The sequence below is a fragment of the Pseudochaenichthys georgianus genome, chromosome 1 (genome assembly GCF_902827115.2).
Source record: "Pseudochaenichthys georgianus chromosome 1, fPseGeo1.2, whole genome shotgun sequence".
In the NCBI taxonomy this organism is placed as follows: Eukaryota; Metazoa; Chordata; class Actinopteri; order Perciformes; family Channichthyidae; genus Pseudochaenichthys; species Pseudochaenichthys georgianus.
Window position 1 is genome coordinate 24,480,716 of NC_047503.1, and position 23,868 is coordinate 24,504,583.

The 23,868-nt window shown below is 39.9% G+C and overlaps 1 protein-coding gene across 1 annotated transcript in view; it reads right to left on the reverse strand.

Annotated features, from left to right (window-relative positions):
* ctnna2 (catenin (cadherin-associated protein), alpha 2) overlaps positions 1 to 23,868 on the reverse strand; it is a 382,835-nt gene that overhangs the window by 251,208 nt on the left and 107,759 nt on the right. The window contains exon 7 of the mRNA XM_034079805.2: positions 4,470 to 4,673. Within this exon, the coding sequence (XP_033935696.1) occupies positions 4,470 to 4,673 (204 nt within the window). The remainder of the gene's footprint in view (positions 1 to 4,469; positions 4,674 to 23,868) is intronic.

A 23,868-nucleotide genomic window follows, 5' to 3' on the forward strand; every position in this document is an offset into this window, starting at 1 on the left:
TTGACCATAAAACTAGATATGTGTCCTACTGGGCTGCCGCCGATACTAATGAATATACTGTATATACAAATAACTAGAATCATAACTCAGTGACTCATAAAGCAGTTTTCCAATTTAAAACAGGAAAACGAGGGATGAATGATAGACATGGCGATCATTGCTGAGAAAAGGATTATCATTGATATCTTCTTCGTAAGAAAAATAATTCTAAACCATCTAAAAAAGCATCATGACACTCCTGTTGCTCAGTTTTCAAATGTAAGGACTAGTGTGCAACACAGCGGGATCCTAAACCCCGTAAACAATACAACATTAAAATAAAGAAACAATAAGCACAGCTTTTACAAGAAATTAAGGTCATCCCCCAATTCACAGACACACAAGGGTACAGAGTGTACAACTATTGCTGGCTGTTGCACTGTTAATATTATATTACAGCGAGAGGATCTCTAATCTACACTGAACAAAAATATAAACACAACACTTTTGTTTTTACTCCCATTTTTCATGAGATGAACTCAAAGATCTAAAACATTTTCTATACACAAAATAACCATTTCTCTCAAATATTGTTCACAAATCTGAAAAAATCTGTGATAGTGAGCGCTTCTCCTTTGCCGAGATAATCCATCCCACCTCACAGGTTTGGCATATCAAGATGCTGATTAGACAGCATGATTATTGCACAGGTGTGCCTTAGGCTGGCCACAATAAAAGGCCACTCTGAAACGTGCAGTTTTGCTTTATTGGGGGGGTCTGGGGGGTCCGAAAACCAGTCAGTATCTGGTGTGACCACCATTTGCCTCACGCAGTGCAACACATCTCCTTCGCATAGAGTTGATCAGGTTGTTGATTGTGGCCTGTGGAATGTTGGTCCACTCCTCTTCAATGGCTGTGCGAAGTTGCTGGATATTGGCAGGAACTGGAACACGCTGTCGTATACGCCGATCCAGAGCATCCCACACATGCTCAATGGGTGACATGTCCGGTGAGTATGCTGGCCATACAAGAACTGGGATGTTTTCAGCCTCCAGGAATTGTGTACAGATCCTTGCAACATGGGGCCGTGCATTATCATGCTGCAACATGAGGTCATGGTCGTGGATGAATGGCACAACAATGGGCCTCAGGATCTCGTCACGGTATCTCTGTGCATTCACAATGCCATCAATCAAATGCACCTGTGTTCGGGTCTGGGGGGGTCCAACAACCAGTCAGTATCTGGTGTGAGGGGTAGGGTTAGGGTAACGTTGTGAATCGAGTGGCCTGTGTTCGTCCTCCATAACATACGCCTGCCCATACCATAACCCCACCACGGGCCACTCGATTCACAACATTACCCTAACCCTAACCCTAATCTCGGCAAAGGAGAAGTGCTCACTATCACAGATTTGTTCAGATTTGTGAACAATATTTGAGAGAAATGGTTATTTTGTCTATATAGAAAATGTTTTAGATCTTTGAGTTGATCTCATGAAAAATGGGAGCAAAAACAAAGGTGTTGCGTTTATATTTTTGTTCAGTGTAATAAGGATCCTTATCTAATAGCCCCCCATTGTTTCTAGACTACTTTATGGGTCCAGATGCCACAACAAACACACACAATTAGGTTGAAGATTATAGAGTATCACATAGGGCCTTTTGCCAGCAGGAGAACTGATACTGTAGCGATCAATAGACAGCTGGCTCGCCAATTGCTCAATGGCCACAATGGACACTTAATACACGCTGGATCGATCATTAGTGCACAGTTCCAGCAGGTCGCACATGCAGGAAATAACAAAGATTATTGTCGGCATTTTCGAAATCGTGCACTCCATGGTAATTGGTTTTATTGATATTTGTATTTATTTATTTATGCCAACATATTTTGTTTAAATAATACTCCCACAATGACTTAAAAAAAGGTGCAGAATAAAAGTGTTGCTTTTTCAAAAAATACTCGTCACAAGTCTTGTGAGCCAATATTATTTTGATGTTGGTATTGTGTGGTATTTCTATGTCTTCAGCAACCTTCCAACTTCACTCAGATACCAATTCAAGTGTTCAGCAACAAAGGGAAGAAAAAGGCCAGGTTTAACCTCGACTGCCTGAATAGTATACTGTACATGTTATCTATTTGCACTTTTATATATTGTGGTTTATGTGTGGTTGTTTATAATATTGATTCAATTTAGATTTTTCGAGAGCTGTTTTCAGACTGGCCTAGATTTTGAGAAATGTAAATGAAGAACTAAACTGCTTCCTTAAAGGTGGGGTAGGTAAGTTTGAGAAACCGGCTCGAGATACACTTTTTGTTATATTCCATGGAATGCTCTTAACATCCCGATAGCAATGCATATCTTAAGTGCTTTGACAAAAAATCCATAAAAAAACGTCATCTGTGGAAGCCGTAGTACTGTAAAAAGCACGACCAATCATTTTAGCCGGCCCGGCTAAAATAACTGGATGGCCTACCTGCCTGTCAGCCTTCCATCTGTGCACAAACTTATCTCGTGCCCTCATTGGTCATGTGCGGGTTCGTATGTGTTGGAGGAGGGGCTATATAAGGAAGTGGCAGATTTTCTCCGGTCGTGTATTTTCAAATGCTAGCGATCTCGAGCCGGTTTCTCAAACTTACCCTACCTTTAAGGAGAAATACTTGACACTGTAGCAGTACTGATTGCCAACTTCAGATCACTAGTTCACATTTGGTTCTCATTTCAGCCATAATAATGTTTACAATATTTTAACTAAAGAGCTGAAATAAAGGACATGGTATAAGGTGTTTAACAGAACATGTTATAGCACTGGTAATCCTTCATTTACCATAAGCAGCATATTGAGGGTATTAACAAGAGTATTCCTCCATTGATGGCTATAGTACCTCAGGCTACAGTGACCAGTGTAGACTGTGAGTCTCAGTTTAGTACTATACATGGGTACATTACAGTCATTTTTAACACAGCAATAACTCACGAACAATCGAGGTCCATTTGGGGGTTATCTAAGAATTCCGGCTAGCCTATTAAGTGCCCCACTGTGGAAGATATATGCACTGCCTTTTTAGTGATGTATGGCTTTGTTAAGGGCACTTGAAAGGTTGATATGTTGATTGTATCTGAATGTTAACTTTACATTAGCATCCTCCTGAGAACCTTACAGTACAAAGGAGAGAATTGGTGTATACATTTGTATTCCATTAATACTAATGTACCATTATTGTGTACAGTCATTGAAAAAAAAGTCAATGGTTTGCATGTATATCTGAAACTAAGGTTATGTTGTATAACCATTATAAATCATAAACACATGATGAATGTGTGTGCGTGCGCGTGTGCGTGCGTAGGTGTGTGTGTAGGTGTGTGTGTGTGTAGGTGTGTGTGTGTGTGTGTGTGTGTGTGTGTGTGTGTGTGTGTGTGTGTGTGTGTGTGTGTGTGTGTGTGTGTGTGTGTGTGTGTGTGTGTGTGTGTGTGTGTGTGTGTGTGTGTGTGTGTGTGTGTGTGTGTGTGTGTGTGTGTGTGTGTGTGTGTGTGTGTGTGTGTGTGTGTGTGTGTGTGTGTGTGTGTGTGTGTGTGTGTGTGAGAGCATATATTATACTACAAGTAAAGCCCCTTGGTTTTAAGATCATAAAAAGAGAGCAAGCATTTAATAGATTTGACATTGAATGTTTCAGAAATTGAAGAGCTCTGGTTTAACGGCACATTTGCAAAGTCCAAAATAACTAAGTCATGTGTGCAAGGTCAAAGGCAGTGGATCCAAGAGCATGTATGTAGACACTGCTCACTATGCACAAAGGGGTCAGTTGAAGTAGAATATAATAATCATTGTCTTGGCAAGTCCTAACCTTTAAACAGCTGTGCCAATCAGTGGTGCATGAGGAAAATGGCTCACCAAACAAATAGGAAAAGTCTAGACTGGCATCTCCAATAAATAACACATAACAAAACATACAAACGCAAGACATACAGTAACACATATTGTATGTTGTCCGCTCAGGCTGGGTTGCCAAGTAGAATGGTGCATATTCCATTCTGACTCACATTGATCCAGTTACCAATATTACATATTCCTTTAGTGACGCTGGTGTTATAATAAGTAGAAAACATGTGTTTTTAAATAGTGTAACTTGGATTTCAACAATAAAAACAGAACCCACATGTCAAACAAAGGAAGTCATTTTTGTTTAGTAAGGCTGAGCTAGTCTTATTATAAGGCTTTTACTTTGGGGGTAAAATGTGATGTTTGATGGCAGGTGAAAGCAACATGAGATAAATTATATTCCTTGAAATTAAATCTTTAAGAAGGCTTTAAGAACATCTGATAGGTGTGTTTACAGAGAGAAGGAACAGGATAAAATAGGAAATGTTAAAGCAGATTCCTAGCAGGCAAGTACTATTCAATGATGTGTGTAGTCAAATGAGTTGCACAAATGATCATGTGTGCAGTTTCAGCTAATAGGTATCGAAATAATCCGAGAAGAAACTTACATTGTTCATGTACTCGCTCAACAAGTCTTGTAGGGCCTGCCGAACAGCGTTGCACTCTGCCACGATCCGTTCACGCCGATCATCACGTGTGCACGAGGAGTCAGCCATTAGTGCAGCACCACTGATGATGCTCTCCAAACGCTCCTCCAGAGAGGGCCGGAAACGAGCCTCACTGAATGTCAGGGGGTCCAGGATGATCTTGTTCTGTAAGACATAAAATACACGAAAAGGTCAGAACAGTAATAAATGCCCATGTGGGTCAAATAATGACCAATGGGGGACCAAACAAAGAAACTGTAACAAAATGTAATTTATATTTCATCATTGGCTTTGATTTAAATCCGTTTGGCCACAAAATTGCAGGAGTACAAAGCAGTAGCATTTGCCTGTGGGCAGTTATTCCTGATAATAGATCAACAGCAGCATTATGAGTTGACCATATACAAATATGCCAGAAGCCTGTCAGTAAACTACAGATATGGTTTATGCTTATTAGGTAAGAAGAGCGTATTAAAAAAGTAGGACAATGCGCTTCTTTCTTCATAAATGGTAGTGTTTAAAATGTTTGGCGGGTCTACAGCACATGAAAAAAACAGACATGCACATGGGAACAATGTGAGAACTTTGCCTAAAAAAAATGGGAAACGCAGATAACGGGTCCCAAGGTGGGTAAATCTGGGGACGCAACGCTCTGGGGGGCCAAACGGCTCCGTGTCTACGCCCTCTACCAGTGACCACCAACTGGCGGCCCGCGGGCCACATCCGGCCCGCCAGACATTCTCATCCGGCCCGCACGACGGGGGTGACTGTGGCGTTGGCGGAGTGGTTACTGCATTCGCCCCCCACCCATTTCTTTGTTTACAACGTCTCGTGAGTAAGGTGCAGTACCGGAGTCCAACAGAGAGGCAGCAGCTGCGGGACAGTAGACTGCGTACTGCGAAACCTTCCCTCCCCTGAAGAAGAAGTGATCCTTCGTTGTGAAGAGTCTGGTTAATGCGCTCCGCACCACAGCAGTAGCCCCGCTGTGACAGAGTCCAACAGAGAGGCTGGAGCTGCGGGACAGTAGCCAAGAAGCAGGGTTGGGTTGTAACGGAAAACATAACGGCGTTACGTAATCAGAATACAAAAATCAAGTAGGCTAACTGTATTAAGCTGGCGTTACATTTGAAAAACGAGTAATCTGATTACAGTTACTTTCGTAAACCTGAAGTGAATACATTTTGGAATACTTATTGGAATTATTGGTGGAAAAGTTTCCTCACAAAATGTAATATTCATTACCGGCAGAACTGTGTGCACACTGCACAGCCAGGCCCACCTTAACCTGCCATCAGGCCCTGGGGCTGATGGCAGGTTTTGTAGGCCCCCTATTTAAACAACAAATGAAAGTCATTTATAGCCTCGGCAGGCTCTGTGATCGCACTTCTCCACTCTGCTCTACGCGCGCCTGGTCCTCTCCTCCAGATGAGTGACGTATCGGGCCTCCCTCATGTATTTGTCCGGTTGCCGTTGGCTCCCCTCCCGTAGCAAGTCCTCGTCGTCCTCTCCATCTCCTCCAACAGATAATGTCCCTCCTGTCTGTTTTTCCTCTCCCGCTACTCCATCGCTATCAGAACCAGACGGCCTACTTGGGTCCGAGGCCCCACGGCCGGCACCGCTACTGCTCGGTACAGAATTCATCTGTCCTTCCTCCTCATCCTGGCCTACAGGTTTAAAATAACCTGTAAGCTTCAGCATTTTTTGTAATAGCTACTTGTCTCGAAACTCCTTTTCCCTCAACAATTTCCTTTCCCGAGCGCCACTCTCAAACTTTTTCTTCTCAAACTTTTTCTCCTAAACAACCTTCATCTGTCACTCAATCACTCGCAATTTCAATAAGTCACATGTGAAACATATTCTCATTCTGATTGGCTGTTAAGTGGTGCCCACTGACTGTTTCGGAGTCATCATGTTTGAGAAAAATCTCTGGAATCCATCGATCTGATTGATTAGCGGAGCAAATGATCAAAATACTACGGAGGGAAGATATTTTCGTTTGGATTACTGGTCTGGAGGAAGCTCGCGAGTGTGTGTGTTTGTGTATTTTTGCGTTTGTGTGTATTGTGTTTGTTTCCCGGGGAAAACACTCACGAGAAACACAGGCTGTTGTTATGCCTGCTGTGACGTCAAGTTACTCCGTTCTCCGCTTGTAATTATGCCGTTACAAGCTTCAACGTTGTATTTATCATCTGAATTTGCCGAAACAAGTTTAATATTCTGAAAGCCAAGACTTTGTTTATTTGAAACCAGATGAAAACAAACTGTAACGGACCCTGCCGTGTTTTTTTTACTTTTTTATTGGCTCATGATTTTTACCTGTGCTGGACTATATGAATGCACCTGCCAATTGCCTGGTCAAGTTAGATGCTGCGTATCACAGTGCACTGAGATTTGTGACAAACTGTAAAGCATTAACCCATCACTGTACCCTGTATGCAAGGGCTGGTTTGCTTTCACTAACTGTACGGAGGCTCAGTCACTGGTACATTTTTATATACAAAGCCATGTTTGGGAAACTTCCATCTTATATCTGCTCCCTGATCTCACGGAGAATTGTAAGTGGCTACTGCCTGAGATCGAATGCTGTGGTTTTATTAAATGTGCCAACTGCTAGGACTGTCTTAGGGAAGACAGCTTTTAGATGCGCAGCTCCTCTGTCTTGGTATAGTCTGCAAATTAAATGGAAACTGAACAATCTGGTGCCACTAAATGTTTTTAAAGCTCGGTTGGATGCTACTCAATCGGAAGCTATTGGTACCTGTTTATGTGGATAATTGTGTAAATGATGCTGTATGATGTCCTTTTGTTGTTCGATTTATGTTTCATGTGGAACTACTTGAGCAGGTCTCCCTTGGAAAAGAGATCAATGATCTCAATGGGATTTTATCTGTATAAATAAAGGTTTGAAATTAAATGAAATGACAATAGCCCCGCCTCTCCCCACCTCTCCTGCTCACCCCCGTGTCACCCGTGTCATTGGCAATTGCTGATGTGTTTCACTAACAACAACAACAGTTTTCCGGGTGTTTCGAGCCAGGTCCCGGTATTTCGCAGGACAGTGCACCCAGCGGGTGCCTCTAGCAGACCCCCCCCGCACGGCAAAGTTTCCGTTAGCCGGCAAATCTAAAATTATCCGGTCAAAATGTTGCTTATTGCCTTTGACACGCAGGCAGACATATCATTAGCTAGAACTATCTAGATCTGATCGATATGGACATAAACGTGAGTGAAGTCAAATCGGACAGGAGAGAGAGATCATGCATGATCATGCAGAGATGCGTGTCTCTCCATCAGCTGCTGCTGATGGAGAGACACGCATCTCTGCATGATCACCTGCAGCTCTGCACGCTGTGATGGAGCGGTGAGCGGAGCAAAACACACACTCAAGTTAGATCATCACACTTAGCTATTTTAATTACCTCTCAAACTACTTACATTAGTTATAAATATGTTAATTTTACTGTCGGTCACTCATTACTGGATCAGCCAGCTGTATGAGACGGATACTGACGGGCTGTCAGAAGAGGGGGAGGAAAAGAGAGACTCCGTTTATTATTCTTATATTATTATATAGAGTCGTTATCCATTTGTTTTAAAGCTCAATAAATAACAAAGAAGACCTTTGACCGGCGAAAACATTATTCTAACGGAAACGCTGCCGCACGGTTCCCTCCTCCCTTGGAAGAGGCAGAGAGGTGGGTGTTTTTCATCTGCTGGTGGACTACCGGAGAGATTTACAGCAGGAGCACACGCTTGCCTCGGGGAGGGAGAAAAAGAGAAACAGCCAGAGCCCTGCCTCTCCCCACCTCTGCTGCTAAATCCACAACGGAGAATAAACAGAAGGGCAACCATGGCAACCATGTTCGGGAGGTCTTCTTCGCTGCTTTTGGTGTATTTTGTGGCGGAAGTACAGCGCCACTTACAGGCCCGGCATATGTACTACATCGTCTCCAACGGGTCGAGCGGTCTCGTGTGGAAGGACACGTTTCTGGTGCCTATTGAGTGTGGATGGAAGACTTTTTTTATATCAAATTCGGTTTGTTTTCGTTCCTGTGTGGCTAGGGCCTAAGATAAGAAAACCAGGGGTGCATAGATAAGGTTGTAGACAGGATACTGTAGTTTCCCTTGGAGATGAAAAATGTCAAATGATGCTTCCCCATAAAACTTTTATTGTTAGATTATTTTACATGATCTCTTCAGTGGGGAAATTACTGTACCTGTGGATATTATGCACATATTAAAATGTGCTGTTCGCCGCAGTTTGTGACATTACGGTGTTAAAATGGAAAACCACGCTGCATGTTATAACTATATCCATAGAAATCAACACTCTGCTTTGTGAGCGCTGAAATGTTTTCAAACATAGTGCATATAGCTTTAACAACAACATGCAGCAAGAGTTTGTAATCTTTGGCTGTTCAGCTGTGATGATGAATGCAGTTGCCATTTACAGTACAGTGGGTTCTGGAAATGAGCAACAGCTCAGATAATAACATGGAAGCAAAGGGCTAATGAGTTTATTTTTGGAAGCATAGTATGGTGACCCTGCAAACAGTGTAAAACATTACTCAAGTAACATCTAGAAACATTACTTAGGGAGACAAGATATGAGAATAAAAGGAAGATGGTAGTGGTATACCTTTTTATGACTAATAATAGGATTTGTTACAGTAGGTCCTAGTATCTCTTTTTCATTCAGATTAATATTTTACCTAGAGGCAAAATTGCCTTTGTACATATGATTATAACTGATAGGGTTTTATATAGGGCACAGTAGGACTTAACTTGAAACACATTATGTATTATCCCCCCAGGCTTCTCTGAAAATATTGTGAATACTGTGGTAATAAAGGCATTTATTTTAATGTTGACTTATTTTGTTCTGTTCAATTCAGAGAGATAGTAATACCAATGCATCAGTGAATAGAGACTCCAATTTATGAAGCAGAACAACAACATGTGCCTTGCAATTGACTGCAAATAGTGTTTTTATCATATCCCCTCATTTCACAAGGGAATATTTACCTAATAGCATTTCCAATTTAGTATTTCCATCCTAAGGATCAACAAAACCAATTAAATAAAAAGCCTCTTTGGCTTCAGCACCCAGACCCACACTCTAAAAACAAATGCCTTGGCTCAACAAAGAAAATCAACACAACAGTTTGCATCGATGTTTATTGAGTTAAGACAACTTCTAATGAAATTGTCTTAAAGCAACAAAGTTATTTGAGTTAGGGGAGAAGGCTTTTCCTCTAATCAGAGGTGTTTTTAATTACCACTTACTTAATAATTGGTAGCATAAACACAAGTTTTTAAGTTGATTACTCCAAAAATTAAGTTGTTCCAACTTGTTTTACCGTATGATTTAAAAGGAATTTTAAGTTGTATGTACTTAATTACCATCATTGTGAATACACGTTTTTAAGTTGACAACCATTTATAAATGAAGTTGCACCAAATATATTGTATTCAATAGTTTTTTTTCTTAGCTTTTTCATGTTTTTGCCTTTAAAGAAAGACATTAATTGATTCCACAACAAAAATATTTGGCAATTCACTTTTTATTTTGAACTGCAGTTGTTTATTTCAACACATGATGTTTCAATCATCACGTTGATTGGCTGCTGGAGAATGAGGTGAAATGTAATAGGTTAAAGAGAATGCCTGGATTAGCTGATTATATGCAGCTGCGGAGTGAATGTATATACACCCAGTCTTCCTGAAAGAACTTTCGCTGAGCTTCATTTAAATCTTGAAAAAAAGATAAATAACACAAATTGAAATTGCCCCACAAATAATAAATAAACACATTAGCCATATTACCATGGGAAATGGGGACACAGCAAATACATGCTGCCATCACAACGAAGTTAGAGGCCTTTGCATATTTAAAACCAGTGCCAACTATGTAAAATCTGTAAAGTTTTTGTAAAGCTACAGAAACAAACTTTCAATGACCACCAGTCTGCAGATCACACACATCAATTTTACAAAAGATGTAACAAAGATGTTTACACTGCCGACAGTCATTATTTCAAACAGTATGAACACATTTAACGCAGAATGCTTGCTCATTCATTTGTTTCCCTCGACCACGATGGTTGCCATCGTATGGCCAGATCCTGGGGTGGACCGGTCACTGATGAAGGCGATATTCATGTCTTTTTGAAGCACATTGAATAATAGGTTAGCGCATAAGAGATCATAAATTAGGTAATTGCATACTTTTTAAACTGTCACTCTTAGCTAATTCAGAGCCATTATTACCAGCTGCTAAAGCAACGCTGGTATTGTTTTCACCTATTGAGTCTGCATGTGTGTGTCGTCATGGCAATGTGGTCCTGAAGACACACAGAGGTGCTTTTGAGTACTTTGCCTAGTGTTTAAATGCATGTGGACAGATTTTGTCAATCACAACCGTGCAAGTTTTAGTACCTTCTCATCTTTTTAGCAGGTTCCATACAATATTTGAACTGGAGCAGAATAGCAGAAGCCACTTTTCAAATTGTACATTACATTACATTGCATTTAGCTGACGTACATAATCCTTTTCCCATGCCATTGCTGTCAACACCTATCCATGCTGAACGTTGCTAAGATATTATTGATTGGGGTGTGGCCAAAAGTGCAATATGCTTCAAAATGTAACTTACAGAGAGCAGTGTAATTTAAGCAGTAAATAAACTAAACATTCACCAATAACTGTGAAGTGAAAAGCCTTGAGATGTGGATGTGTGGCCTACATGATGAGTTTTGCCAGTGTTGGGTAATAATATGGAGCAAAGGTGCAGTGTTTGGTCTCTCCTGGGGCAGGATGACAGAATGTCAAATGATGCATAACATGTAAGGTAACACAGGGCAAGCACTAAGCATAACCTACTTTTCATCTGCAGCTGGCAGGAAAGAGCAACACATATAATATTGTGCAGTAAAAAAAAGGAAAAAGAAAATAGAGTGAGAATGAATTGAGAGTTTGGGGCTATGGAAACACAATAACAAGATCAGAAGAAGAAATTCAAGGAGATACAATTCGGAAAAGTAACGTAAAAAGGGAAGAAGAGGATAACTATAGTACATAAAAGACATTTCAGAAAAATTCATTTTGAATGGTTTAACATAAAAGAAAAACAATGTATATTTCATAAAATTATTTACAGCTAGTTCTGCTGAGTGATACAGCAGGAATCGCATAATTCGGACAAACAGAGTACTGATTAATAAGGCTACAGAGACCAGCCTACAGTAGCTGCTCAGAGGTCAATGGTCAGAGTCTCCATCTCTATCTCAAGAGACAATGAAAGCTTTTTCCCTATTTACTCTTACTACTATCATTTCATATACTGTAGTTACAGAGCCTTCAGCCTGTTTCCATTTTCAAACAAAACTAATGTAATTGAAAGCGATCATTTACATTTGTGAGATAATATCACATAATTAAATGCGGAGTCCAAACAAAAAAGTATGGCTGTCTTTATCACAAAAGGAGGATTGCTATACATTCCCATGTGAGATGAAAAAAAGGCTACAATCCAATGTTACCATTGGTTAGTTCCTCGTAAATTGGTTCCCTTTCTAATGAAAATACATGTAATAAAATCCCATGTTCCTTGTCTTCCATTGTTGTGAAATGGCTATTCTTCTTCATGCTGACATCTACATCAGAAATTATTTTTAAAGAAGCCAAAAAGTTGGAGAAGAAAGCTCCAACTTGTGCTGTGGATCTCAACATGGACAGAGGCAAAGAAGAAGAGAACATGAAGTGAAACTAAGAACATGCTTCACTCCACTCAATTGTTATTCTACGCAGTATGTCAGGTTGCAATTATCAATGGGAGTTTGTCAAAGGCAGAGTACAAAGGGTAGCACATGATGGGTTGACAAAGGCTGAGAAGGTTCAAACATAATTGGTAGTGGCTGAAGTCATCCTCCATTTATATCAAAACCTGTCTGAAAATGAGCTGATCAGATGTTGGCCACTTTATGATGTCATAACGATTTGTTGGCTTGTGTAACCATTAGCCAATAACCAACCAAGGTAACCCCCCCCCCCACCATATCACCTAAATCTCCTCCTATGACACAGGTTGTTTGTACAACGCACATCTCACCTGCAGGCTAGCGGAAGAGTTAAGTTGTTTACGCTTTAAGCCTGTAATTCAAAGTGAATGTTGATCTTGACAGGGTATATGGTCCAGAGGCTACGTTAGGCAACTTATAACTTCATCCACAAATGTTGAGGTTATTAGTTTGACCCCACTTTGGGGCATCAACCAGCGAGACACAGCACATGTCACATTATCCTTTGTCAAATGTGCCTCCCAGGACTGTAAAAGGTTTGATGACAACTATTTAGTCTAAGAGGGAAATTCAACAGAGTCTTGGAGATACCACTGTATGGCCTCTGGTGGCCCTATCTTAGGGTTCAAGGGCTGTTTCGTTGTGGCTATTACACTGTTTGACAAATATCTGCCCACACTGGCCCAGGAGGAGCATTACTCACAACTGGCTTGTTGATTGATTAACTTTAATGAATAGTAGAAGACTCGGGGTTAGGGTTTTGCCTTCTATTGTCACATAGTTGAAGGCAATTAAAGCAACTTGACAGTTTGTGTGGGTGTGGTAAATACAAGTGGGCTAGTTGAGTCACTCTAATACCACTACATAGCAATAGGACATAGGAACAAAGCTAATTGAATATACAATAGAGTGGGGGCAGAAGTTATTTTACAAATGTGATCTTGTGACTAACATTACACGTTTGCACTGCATACAGTAATATCATAATGACATCAGTGTGCAGGTCAATATAAATGTATTTATATTGCCCAATATCACTAAACACAAAGGTGCCTCAATGGGCTTTACAATATGAACGAAATGCACCCTCTTTCATTCCCAACCGCACATTTTTTTTAAAACGACTAAACATAACTGTAATGGGGTACATTCAGAAGTTAAGGTAGGCATGACAAGTTTCTTAGTTGTCCAATTACCTTTGTCCACATTCAATCTTTAATGGGATGAGGTACAAATAGACAATTGGCACTCATTCTACTGTATGTGCATACAACGTCAGATGGAGCATCTGTGTTTCCCTAATGTGTCAAACAGACAGTCCCAAAGCTACATGTATCCAAATGTGCAGAAATGTTAATACAGGCAAAGTGCAGAAAACAGATAGGAAATGTGCAGATGTTCCCCACATCTCATTTCCACATGTTTGAATCATAGCAGCAGAGCAGGAATACAATATTCCTTTAAATAAGTGAACATGTGTGCTATATTTTTACGTGGCTTGTTTATTAATCTATTGTAACAAATAATACTTACATTTTACAATAACACAACATGATAACCACATTCTGGGCTTGTCAATTACTTATGTATTAAGCTTTATATCATGAGTGTGTTCACTGTGTGACATCAGTGTTAAATGACGGCCTTCAAAACAAATGTCCTCCAGAATAGCAATTTACCACTTGGATTTGGCCCGTATTGTACCCTAACCTCTAAAGATAATTAGTTCATCCATTCATCCATTTAGTCACCGGGTAGACCTTCTGGTGAACAATAAATATTTCAAGGGTGAGCTTTTACCATGTCTTTATATTGTAAAGAAAGCTAAACTGGGTAGCGCTGAATCTTTTATTTCGAAAAACAGTATATCTGAGTAAATATACACTGAACAAAAATATAAATGCAACACTTTTGTTTTGCTCCCATTTTTCATGAGATGAACTCAAAGATTTAAAACATTTGCTATATACACAAAATAACCATTTCTCTCAAATATTGTTCACAAATCTGAAAAAATCTGTGATAGTGAGCACTTCTCCTTTGCCAAGATAATCCATCCCACCTCACAGGTGTGCCTTAGGCTGGCCACAATAAAAGGCCACTCTAAAATGTTCAGTTTTATCACACAGCACAATGCCACAGATGTCGCACGTTTTGAGGGAGCGTGCAATTGGCATGCTGACAGCAGGAATGTCCACCAGAGCTGTTGCTCGTGAATTGAATGTTCATTTCTCTCCCATAAGCCGTCTCCAAAGGCGTTTCAGAGAATTTGGCAGTACATCCAACCGGCCTCACAACCGCAGACCACGTGTAACCACACCAGCCCAGGACCTCCACATCCAGCATGTTCACCTCCAAGATCGTCTGAGACCAGCCACTCAGACAGCTGCTGCAACAATCAGTTTGCATAACCAAATAATTTCTGCACAAACTGTCAGAAACCGTCTCAGGGAAGCTCATCTGCATGCTCGTCGTCCTCATCGGGGTCTCGACCTGACTCCGGTTCGTCGTCGTAACCGACTTGAGTGGGCAAATGCTCACATTTGATGGCGTCTGGCACGTTGGAGAGGTGTTCTCTTCACGGATGAATCCCGGTTTTCACTGTTCAGGGCAGATGGCAGACAGTGTGTGTGGCGTCGTGTGGGTGAGCGGTTTTCTGATGTCAATGTTGTGAATCGAGTGGCCCATGGTGGTGGTGGGGTTATGGTATGGGCAGGCGTATGTTATGGACGATGAACACAGGTGCATTTTATTGATGGCATTGTGAATGCACAGAGATACCGTGACGAGATCCTGAGGCCCATTGTTGTGCCATTCATCCACGACCATCACCTCATGTTGCAGCATGATAATGCACAGCCCCATGTTGCAAGGATCTGTACACAATTCCTGGAGGCTGAAAACATCCCAGTTCTTGTATGGCCAGCATACTCACCGGACATGTCGCCCATTGAGCATGTTTGGGATGCTCTGGATCGGCGTATACGACAGCGTGTTCCAGTTCCTGCCAATATCCAGCAACTTCGCACAGCCATTGAAGAGGAGTGGACCAACATTCCACAGGCCACAATCACCAACCTGATCAACTCTATGCGAAGGAGATGTGTTGCACTGCGTGAGGCAAATGGTGGTCACACCAGATACTGACTGGTTTTCGGACCCCCCCAGACCCCCCCAATAAAGCAAAACTGCACGTTTTAGAGTGGCCTTTTATTGTGGCCAGCCTAAGGCACACCTGTGCAATAATCATGCTGTCTAATCAGCATCTTGATATGCCACACCTGTGAGGTGGGATGGAGATATCTCGGCAAAGGAGAAGCGCTCACTATCACAGATTTTTTCAGATTTGTGAACAATATTTGAGAGAAATGGTTATTTTGTGTATATAGAAAATGTTTTAGATCTTTGAGTTCATCTCATGAAAAATGGGAGCAAAAACAAAAGTGTTGCATTTATATTTTTGTTCAGTGTACCTCCATTGATTTAAACCATGTAACCATTTGAAAAGAACAGCATCAACTAAACTGTGCCTTACGTCAAACAAGAGAGATGTTTGGGAAGAACACATTTGTGCGAAAATGTGTTATGAGTGAAGGGGGAAAGCACTTTCAAATACAGCTTAAAAAACCGGGCCAATACACTACATGTTATTATGTCCAATCAAAGAATAAAAGCCATTATAAGTGGATTGCAATCAACAATGGTGGTACAATTGGAGATGTTTAACCCATCAACTTCCAACAGTGCTTTCAGTGGGAGAGTTAAAAAGCACACCATGTTCTAACCTTATTTTCTTTGCTATACAGTTCAAACACTTACTTACTCAATGTCAATGGAAAAATATCAGATTTATGGCCATTTCAATGTATAAATCAACACTAACATGAAAAATGGTTAGTAACCAGAAATCTTTACCATCAAAAATCTCCGACTTATTTTGCATTTAAATACCCAAGTATCAGTACCCATAGGCAATACTTCAGAGAAAACTACAGTTACACATATTCTGATAAAGTAAATCCTGTATATTTGTAATATCAACTAGTACCAAACCAAATGTAACGCATTTTGTATATTTTGTAAAACCATATTAAAACAATTATTGAAAGGAGCTCAAATCACAGTATTGGTAATGATGTCATCATTATGAGTCATTTTAATAGTTCATTAATCTTCTTGAGAAAAAAAGGCATTGAACTCTACAATCAAAAGTCAGAGCATAAATCAGCAAATGCTTATTGTGATTGAAGACATGAGCTCAGCCATGTAATATCTTCCAAAATAGCATGTATTGTACATAGGCAATATGGAAATATTAATTTGTACTCTTCTCAAAGATGTCCATGACCATTGAAGGATATTCATTATTAATAAGTTGAGTGGTATTGTGTTTTTCTTGCAGCCATATGCTGTGCCGTAAACATACATTCCTCTAAAATGTAGCTTGTCCTCTAAAGGGTAAAAATACCACACACATCTATCAAATTAAATCATTCTTGAATAATTAATGTAGAAACAAAGAGGGAGAATTGGAGCAGAGAAAAGAAAAACGCACATGAATTGGTAAAACAGCGTTACCAGCAGGAAATCGAGCTAAAAGCGTTGTACTTAAATAAAGAGTCCATGCACCGTTGAGCTCACTGCGTCCAGTTTGAATACATTTCCACCACAAAGCCTACAACTATCTCCCCTGAAACAGGTGCATAGAAACATGCTCGCTGAAGCTAAGTTGAAACATAAACAAGACTGGAATTACTGTACACATGTAAAATGGAACTGCACTGAACAAAGACAAAAGCCGTCCCGACTGCAAACAGGGACGTATTCAGTCAACATTCCGGCTCTATCCTCCAGATGTCTTCGGCGTGTTTTAGGAATTACATATGAATATTCTGAGCGGTGTTGTTTATTTGGGATGAACAGAGAGAGAGCTAGACAGATTCAAAAACAACAAAAACGTACAGAATAGTTTCCCATAATGAATGAACCGCTTTAAATAACAACTTTTGGTATACTCAACATTTTACATAACATCAACAGATGTTGTTCTCCATAGGCATTGCCCCCTTAAAATATGCCAGAAACTCATATTCACACGCACAGTGTTTGTATCACTCCAGCAGTCAACGTTCCCTTTTCGGTAACTTTATGACTGTCTCATTCCCCACGTCCCCCTGGGTTTACACTGCTTGACATTTCATCCCTTTTCCCCCCGTCTGTTTTTCTTTCCTTGATACGTTTTCTCAAAGATTGAAACAGTGAGAGCAGACAAAATGATGACCCAATTCACAGCAGAGCAATATATAGTTGTTCCTCGCCTGGCTCAGACATGGCATGTCTGGAAAAAAACCTCAGAAACTGACTGCATCCATTGACTGCATATATGCTTGGTTACCATGGCAACTAAGTAACACTGTATCTTAAAAACAGTAAGAGAAAAGCTGCCTTTTGTAGGGTTTTTTCCAACCCATATTAGAACCAACTCAAGGTCAGCCATTTTTTAAACAAATGGATAGTTTTTCCTTTATGATGAGTTGCTCATCTGGCCTGAAAAGGCAATCAGCAAAACGATGTACTCTGAACTAATGTCTCAGCAGTGATGCTCATGATACCAACCGTATGATATAGCTGGTGTTCAAAACTGTGTAGGTTAAATTATGAGTGTGTGCCCAAATGTTTATTAATGTAGCAGATGCACATAGACAGAGTCATAAATCATGCAGTATAGTAGCATAATAAGGCCAACACGGCTCCCTGCCTGCCCAGGTAATGGTAGTTGGAGCAGTGCCCAGTCTCCCTGGCATTACACTGTGAATGTGGACCCATAGGAAGCTGCAGGGGAGATTTGAGTGGGGGTTGCTTTTGGGCTGAAAAAGGGTTTGGCAAGACACACTAGGAAGCCTCCAATATGTCCCTGTATGGGTGATGGCATTGGGGTACTGGAACTCTTCCTGACCTTTTGATCACAATTACAGTAGACAATAAATATAAGCACTCTGTTTAAAATGTCTGTGATTGATTAAATATTTATATCAGTACTATAACATACATGTTTACTCACGTTTGTGTTTTGTTTGAATGAATTAAGCATTATATGTCCAGCCCAGTTTTTTTTAAACCTCATTACTACAAAATGACAAACTGCTCTTAAGGCTCTTTTTCCACCCCTCTTGGTTCCCCGCCTAGAGGTAAAAGCCATTAAAACCAGTAAGCAAACTGCATGTCAAATGAAGCGTTTAGTGAAAGTTCAAGCGGCCACACAATTGTCATTCTAATGTCCTAGTCACGTCGGGTCTGAGTCTCTCAGTTATTATCCAATGAATTCACTGGTTTATGTTCATGAGGCTGTCAACCACTGATTGTCCTGGATAAAGGTTATTTAATGACCTCACCTGTTGCATGTCTTTGCTGTCATTTAAATGTCACTTTACCCTTCCATCATCCCACCGCCGCTGTCAAAGACCGTCTATGGCTCCCTCGGGAGATCTCTGAAGTGGCTGACATTCATAGAGGTATACCTCCATGCACACTGATTTGTTAACAGGTCAATGTCAAAGATATCTTAAATATAAAATTGATTTTACACAGTTTTTTATATCTTCCTTGGTTTTTAATAGTAGCTTAGTTGTCGGAATGTCTCTTTATAGTCAATATACATATATATATGCATATGATAAAACAGTGATAGCCTTGACAATCTATAAACCTCACTGTGAAACAAATTACTTTATTTCCTAAGGATGGATGTATAGTTTAAAATCAGCCAGAATGACAGTCAAGCTGCCAATAAATTGTCACTAAGAGTTCACTAAGTGGTATGCAGGTTTAACTGTGTTTTATTAACAAACCCTGAGCCTGTTTTTCAGGTTTCAGGCTCGAAAATGACATTCCCAGAACAAATGACCATATCTTCCCTTCTAAAAAGGGTTAAATTAATAATCTTTTTTCTCAAAGTAATGATAAACCTGTGAGTTGGATGTAGAAAAGTCAGAATAAATATAGATGTTTTTTATTTTAAAGAAAATTCAGTTTTGACTAATGATTTATATGTGTACACATATCACTTAAATTATTCAATACATCCTTTGTACTGAAGTATTCAAAAGTAAAAAGTACATGTTTAATATAAATGATTTGCTGTGGCCAATTGTTTTCATTGCATTTACAGACCCTAACTCTCTGATACCACCCAATGAGTGCACTGACTTGCTTGTAGAAACACGTTACACAAAGCAGATAGCAACACCTATAAAAACGTAAGCATAGACATTTTAAAAAAAAGGGCTACTGTATCGACATTTTAAAATTATATTTAAAGAAAAGGCCCTGACAAAACAGCAGGGCTCTGTTGATTAATAACTATATTAACCCAAAGAAAAAAAGACAGCAGCAGCTGACATCAAATCTTTGCTGAGCCTAAGGATAATCATAAATAAATAAGATAGTGAAAATAAATGTATTGCAATGCTCAAAACAGCAGCATCCAACAGTCTCTAATCCTTGGATATTACATGTCACTGCATGTCGGAGCAGCTGTAGCACGGAGATCATCATCATTCTGTCTTGTATTACTTAACAACAAAAAAGACGGCTCGTTCGAGACCGACACATCACTAGTGTGTGTGTTAGACTGCCGCATAGCCAAGACCGGAAGCAGCAGCCACTCTGGTGGCTACCATTAGCAGCTAACTTTTGCTCTGCGATTTTTACATAAAAATGGAATTATGGATTATAAATGAAATAATTTGTTTATACAGAGATGTTAAAAACCTGTGGATCAACCGATTCAGCCGCGTTTTTTCTCGTTGTAATGCCATTGAACACGTCTTTTGATCAGATTGACAGCTACGGTGAGACGATCTCCCTAGAAGCTCCGTAAAGGTACGTGTTGTGATGTCTGTGTTTGCTTCCCCTGTCGCGAGTTCGGATCACTCAGTGATGATACTATATACCTAAATAATCTGTGGAACCTCAGCTTTAATCGGATATCTTGTATGTGCAGCTACGATAAGTAATAATAAGGGTACTTTTATCTTGAGTTCTGTGCCAATGTCCGTTAGCATTTTTCGCTAAGGAGTCATTTCGATGCTTCTTATGAGACTTGTGTGGTAACACTTTACGGTAAGGGTACATGAATCATCATGAATTCATGCATGACTTAATGCATGAAAAAGCATGAATTAATTGATGTAGTACTCATGTAGTACTTCATGAACTATCAGTAATGTACAGGTATTAATGGTATCTCATGCATGACTTAATGCAGGAACAATACCTTAAGTAATGCATCAACTAAGGTATCTCAATCATCATGACTTCTGAGTTATTAATGATGTTCATGTCTTCTTCATATAGATCTGCAGTTAAAGTGTCAGGCCAAAAAAACGGACCAGTCACAGCAATTCCAAGTGTTGTAAATCATGAGTAACTAAGCATGACTTTGTCATTACTTCATCATGTTTGTGCCCCTTCAAATAAAGTGGTGACCTGTTCCATCGTTTACACTGATAAATAACATATGATTAATGGTCAACACACTGAACAGGGTTGGAGTCAACACTTTGAATTCAACTGCTGTGACCGACCGACCGACCGACCGACCGGGTCACCACTTTATTTGAAGGGGCACAAACATGATGAAGTAATGACAAAGTCATGCTTAGTTACTCATGATTTACAACACTTGGAATTGCTGTGACTGGTCCGTTTTTTTGGCCTGACACTTTAACTGCAGATCTATATGAAGAAGACATGAACATCATTAATAACTCAGAAGTCATGATGATTGAGATACCTTAGTTGATGCATTACTTAAGGTATTGTTCCTGCATTAAGTCATGCATGAGATACCATTAATACCTGTACATTACTGATAGTTCATGAAGTACTACATGAGTACTACATGAATTAATTCATGCTTTTTCATGCATTAAGTCATGCATGAATTCATGATGATTCATGTACCCTTACCGTAAAGTGTTACCACTTGTGTTTTGTATTGTCAGTTAGCTGAGATTATTCCCGTTAATCTGGTATAATACATTCATAGGTTCTTAAATATTAACATCCCCTGAGACACAGTGTCGTGAAAAAAAAAACAGTCTAAAGGCAATCAACTGTGTTGTTATGATCCTCCAGGTGGAAGACGTACAGATGGTCATACGACAGCATGTTTCCAGCTGTTTAAAAGAGGACATATACTGGAGGTGATCAGCAAAGGCACAACTGCCATCTCTCATACCAATCCCATTTGTGTTTGGCAGATAGGTGCAATGTTTCTAAGAGTCCATTCTGCTCTACTCAACCCAGTCTCATGGCATTTCGTGTTCACCAACACGATTTTTAATCTATTGGTTCGTGTTCACCAACACAATTTTCCCCTTTTTTTCGTGTTGCACAGCACGATTTTAAAAGCAATGTATTTCTACTGGTAATGTGTTTCGTGCCTGCAGCACGTATTTTCGGGTCAGGTCGTGGAAGACCGGAAGCTGTGTGGTTCATAAAAACATGTTCTTACTCAATATCAAGCCACAATTATTGCTTTTATTTTAAAATCGTATAATTTCGGACTTTTGTTGCCGTCTGTGAGGAAAATAAATGGGGCTCAGAGCCTCAGGATACTGAAATCTGTATTTTTTTAAATATTTGTTTCCTTCTAATTTGTTATTCTTTTCAAAATAACACACTGATATTTACTCACCAATAACACACAATTGTCCTTGCTTTTATTTATTGGTTTAATTCCATAATCTCTGGCTTTTTTGGCATCCGTCAGGAACTGAATTTCAAAATAAAAATAACCGGAAACAGACGTAGGCATTTTGAGCGATTACCCAAGATCCTCAGCTATGGTTTAAGCTCGCTGATTGGATGTTTTAGCCGCAATGCATGCTGGGATTTGGTGTTTATATTATATGAAATCCGGAAAACATTTTAAAAGAATAAAATAATACTTAATTCCGAGTGCTCTTGCTTTTCTCTTTGAAAGTCATCACATAATGGCATTGTAATACACGGTCTGGCTGTATTACATATTACAGATCTGCCGTAGTTCTTTATTTATAGAGCCCTGATGAGAAGACCTTTGGAACAACTGGAAGAAATGCCGCCGGAACTGAATACTTGTCGTGGATCATAAATATATCAACAATTAAACAACATCTTCAATTTCTCTTCACACAATGCGTCTCCTTGCAGTATCAACACTAATTCGGCTGACTTCTACATTTGATCTAATTCATAGATAGGTTATATTTACACCATAACGGTGTACAGCTGAAAGGACTTGTAGATTTTAAAGATAATACTGATTTTCTTTGAATATAAGAATGTAAATACTGAGTCTGAAATAGTATAGCAATATGCTGTAACATTATGTGAAAGCATGAATACAACTACACATCTTCAGATGTTGTACATACATAAGTCTCCCACACTAATACAAAGTTATTATGGCTGTGTGTACCTTGTGTGCACCGCCTAGTGGTTAAAGCATGTTATTGAATTATTGTTTTTATGTTATATTTGATGAAAAATATATTAAGAGTACATACTTTCATAGGGGGAAGTAGAAGGTCTGTGATAGAAATATAGAATATAAAAAATCAAGAAGATACTATAAGTGATCTCTACAATAAAACTGTTTAGTGCAGGATGTACAAAGATATTAATAGGAGGAGGTGCAAAACAGAAAAACGAATTAACCTTTATTTAAACATTAAAAAACAGATTAAGGTCTTCTTTTAAATAAGAAAAACACTTTGGGGTTATCTATCTACAGATAAATATTAAGCCTGACAAAGTACTTAACGTCTAATATATTGCTTTCCTGCAATGTTAACTATGTTGAAGCACTTATTTTAACTGATATTATACATATGAATTATACTCTTATGTATGTAGATAGAATAAGAAATGTGCAGAATATGACAGTTTAATGGTGGAGGTACACACATATTGATAGATGTCTTGTAATGCACTGTTGAGGAACCTGTGACCCAAGTTTTTCATTCATTGCATACCTACACCGTAGTTGTGTATATGATATGTCAATAAACCTTTGAAAATCTTGAAATCTTGAAAGGGATGTGCAAAATAGCCATAAGACCGTCACTCTCGGAGTCGGTTGCTGAGACCCTGGTGCATGCATTTGTCCCCACCCGCTTGGACTATTGCAATGGTGTCCTGTTCGGGTTCCCAACAAAACCCAGGACAGGCTCCAGTATGTCCAAAACTGTGCAGCTCGGGTCCTCACACACACACAAAGCCGTGGCAGCACATCACTCCCACCCCCATCCACCTCCACTGGTTGCCGGTCAAGTTCCGCATAAACTATAAAGTCCTCCTCCTGACCTACAAGTCCCTCCATGCCCTTGCCCCCCAGTACCTATCGGACATCCTCCACCCCCATGCCCCACCCCGGAACCTGCGGTCTTCAGACTCTGGCCTGCTCACCACCCCCCGCACCAAACTGAGAACCTTCGGGGACAGAGCCTTTAGTGTGGCAGCCCCCACCCTCTGGAACGCTCTCCCTGCGGAGATTCGCAACATCCCCACACTG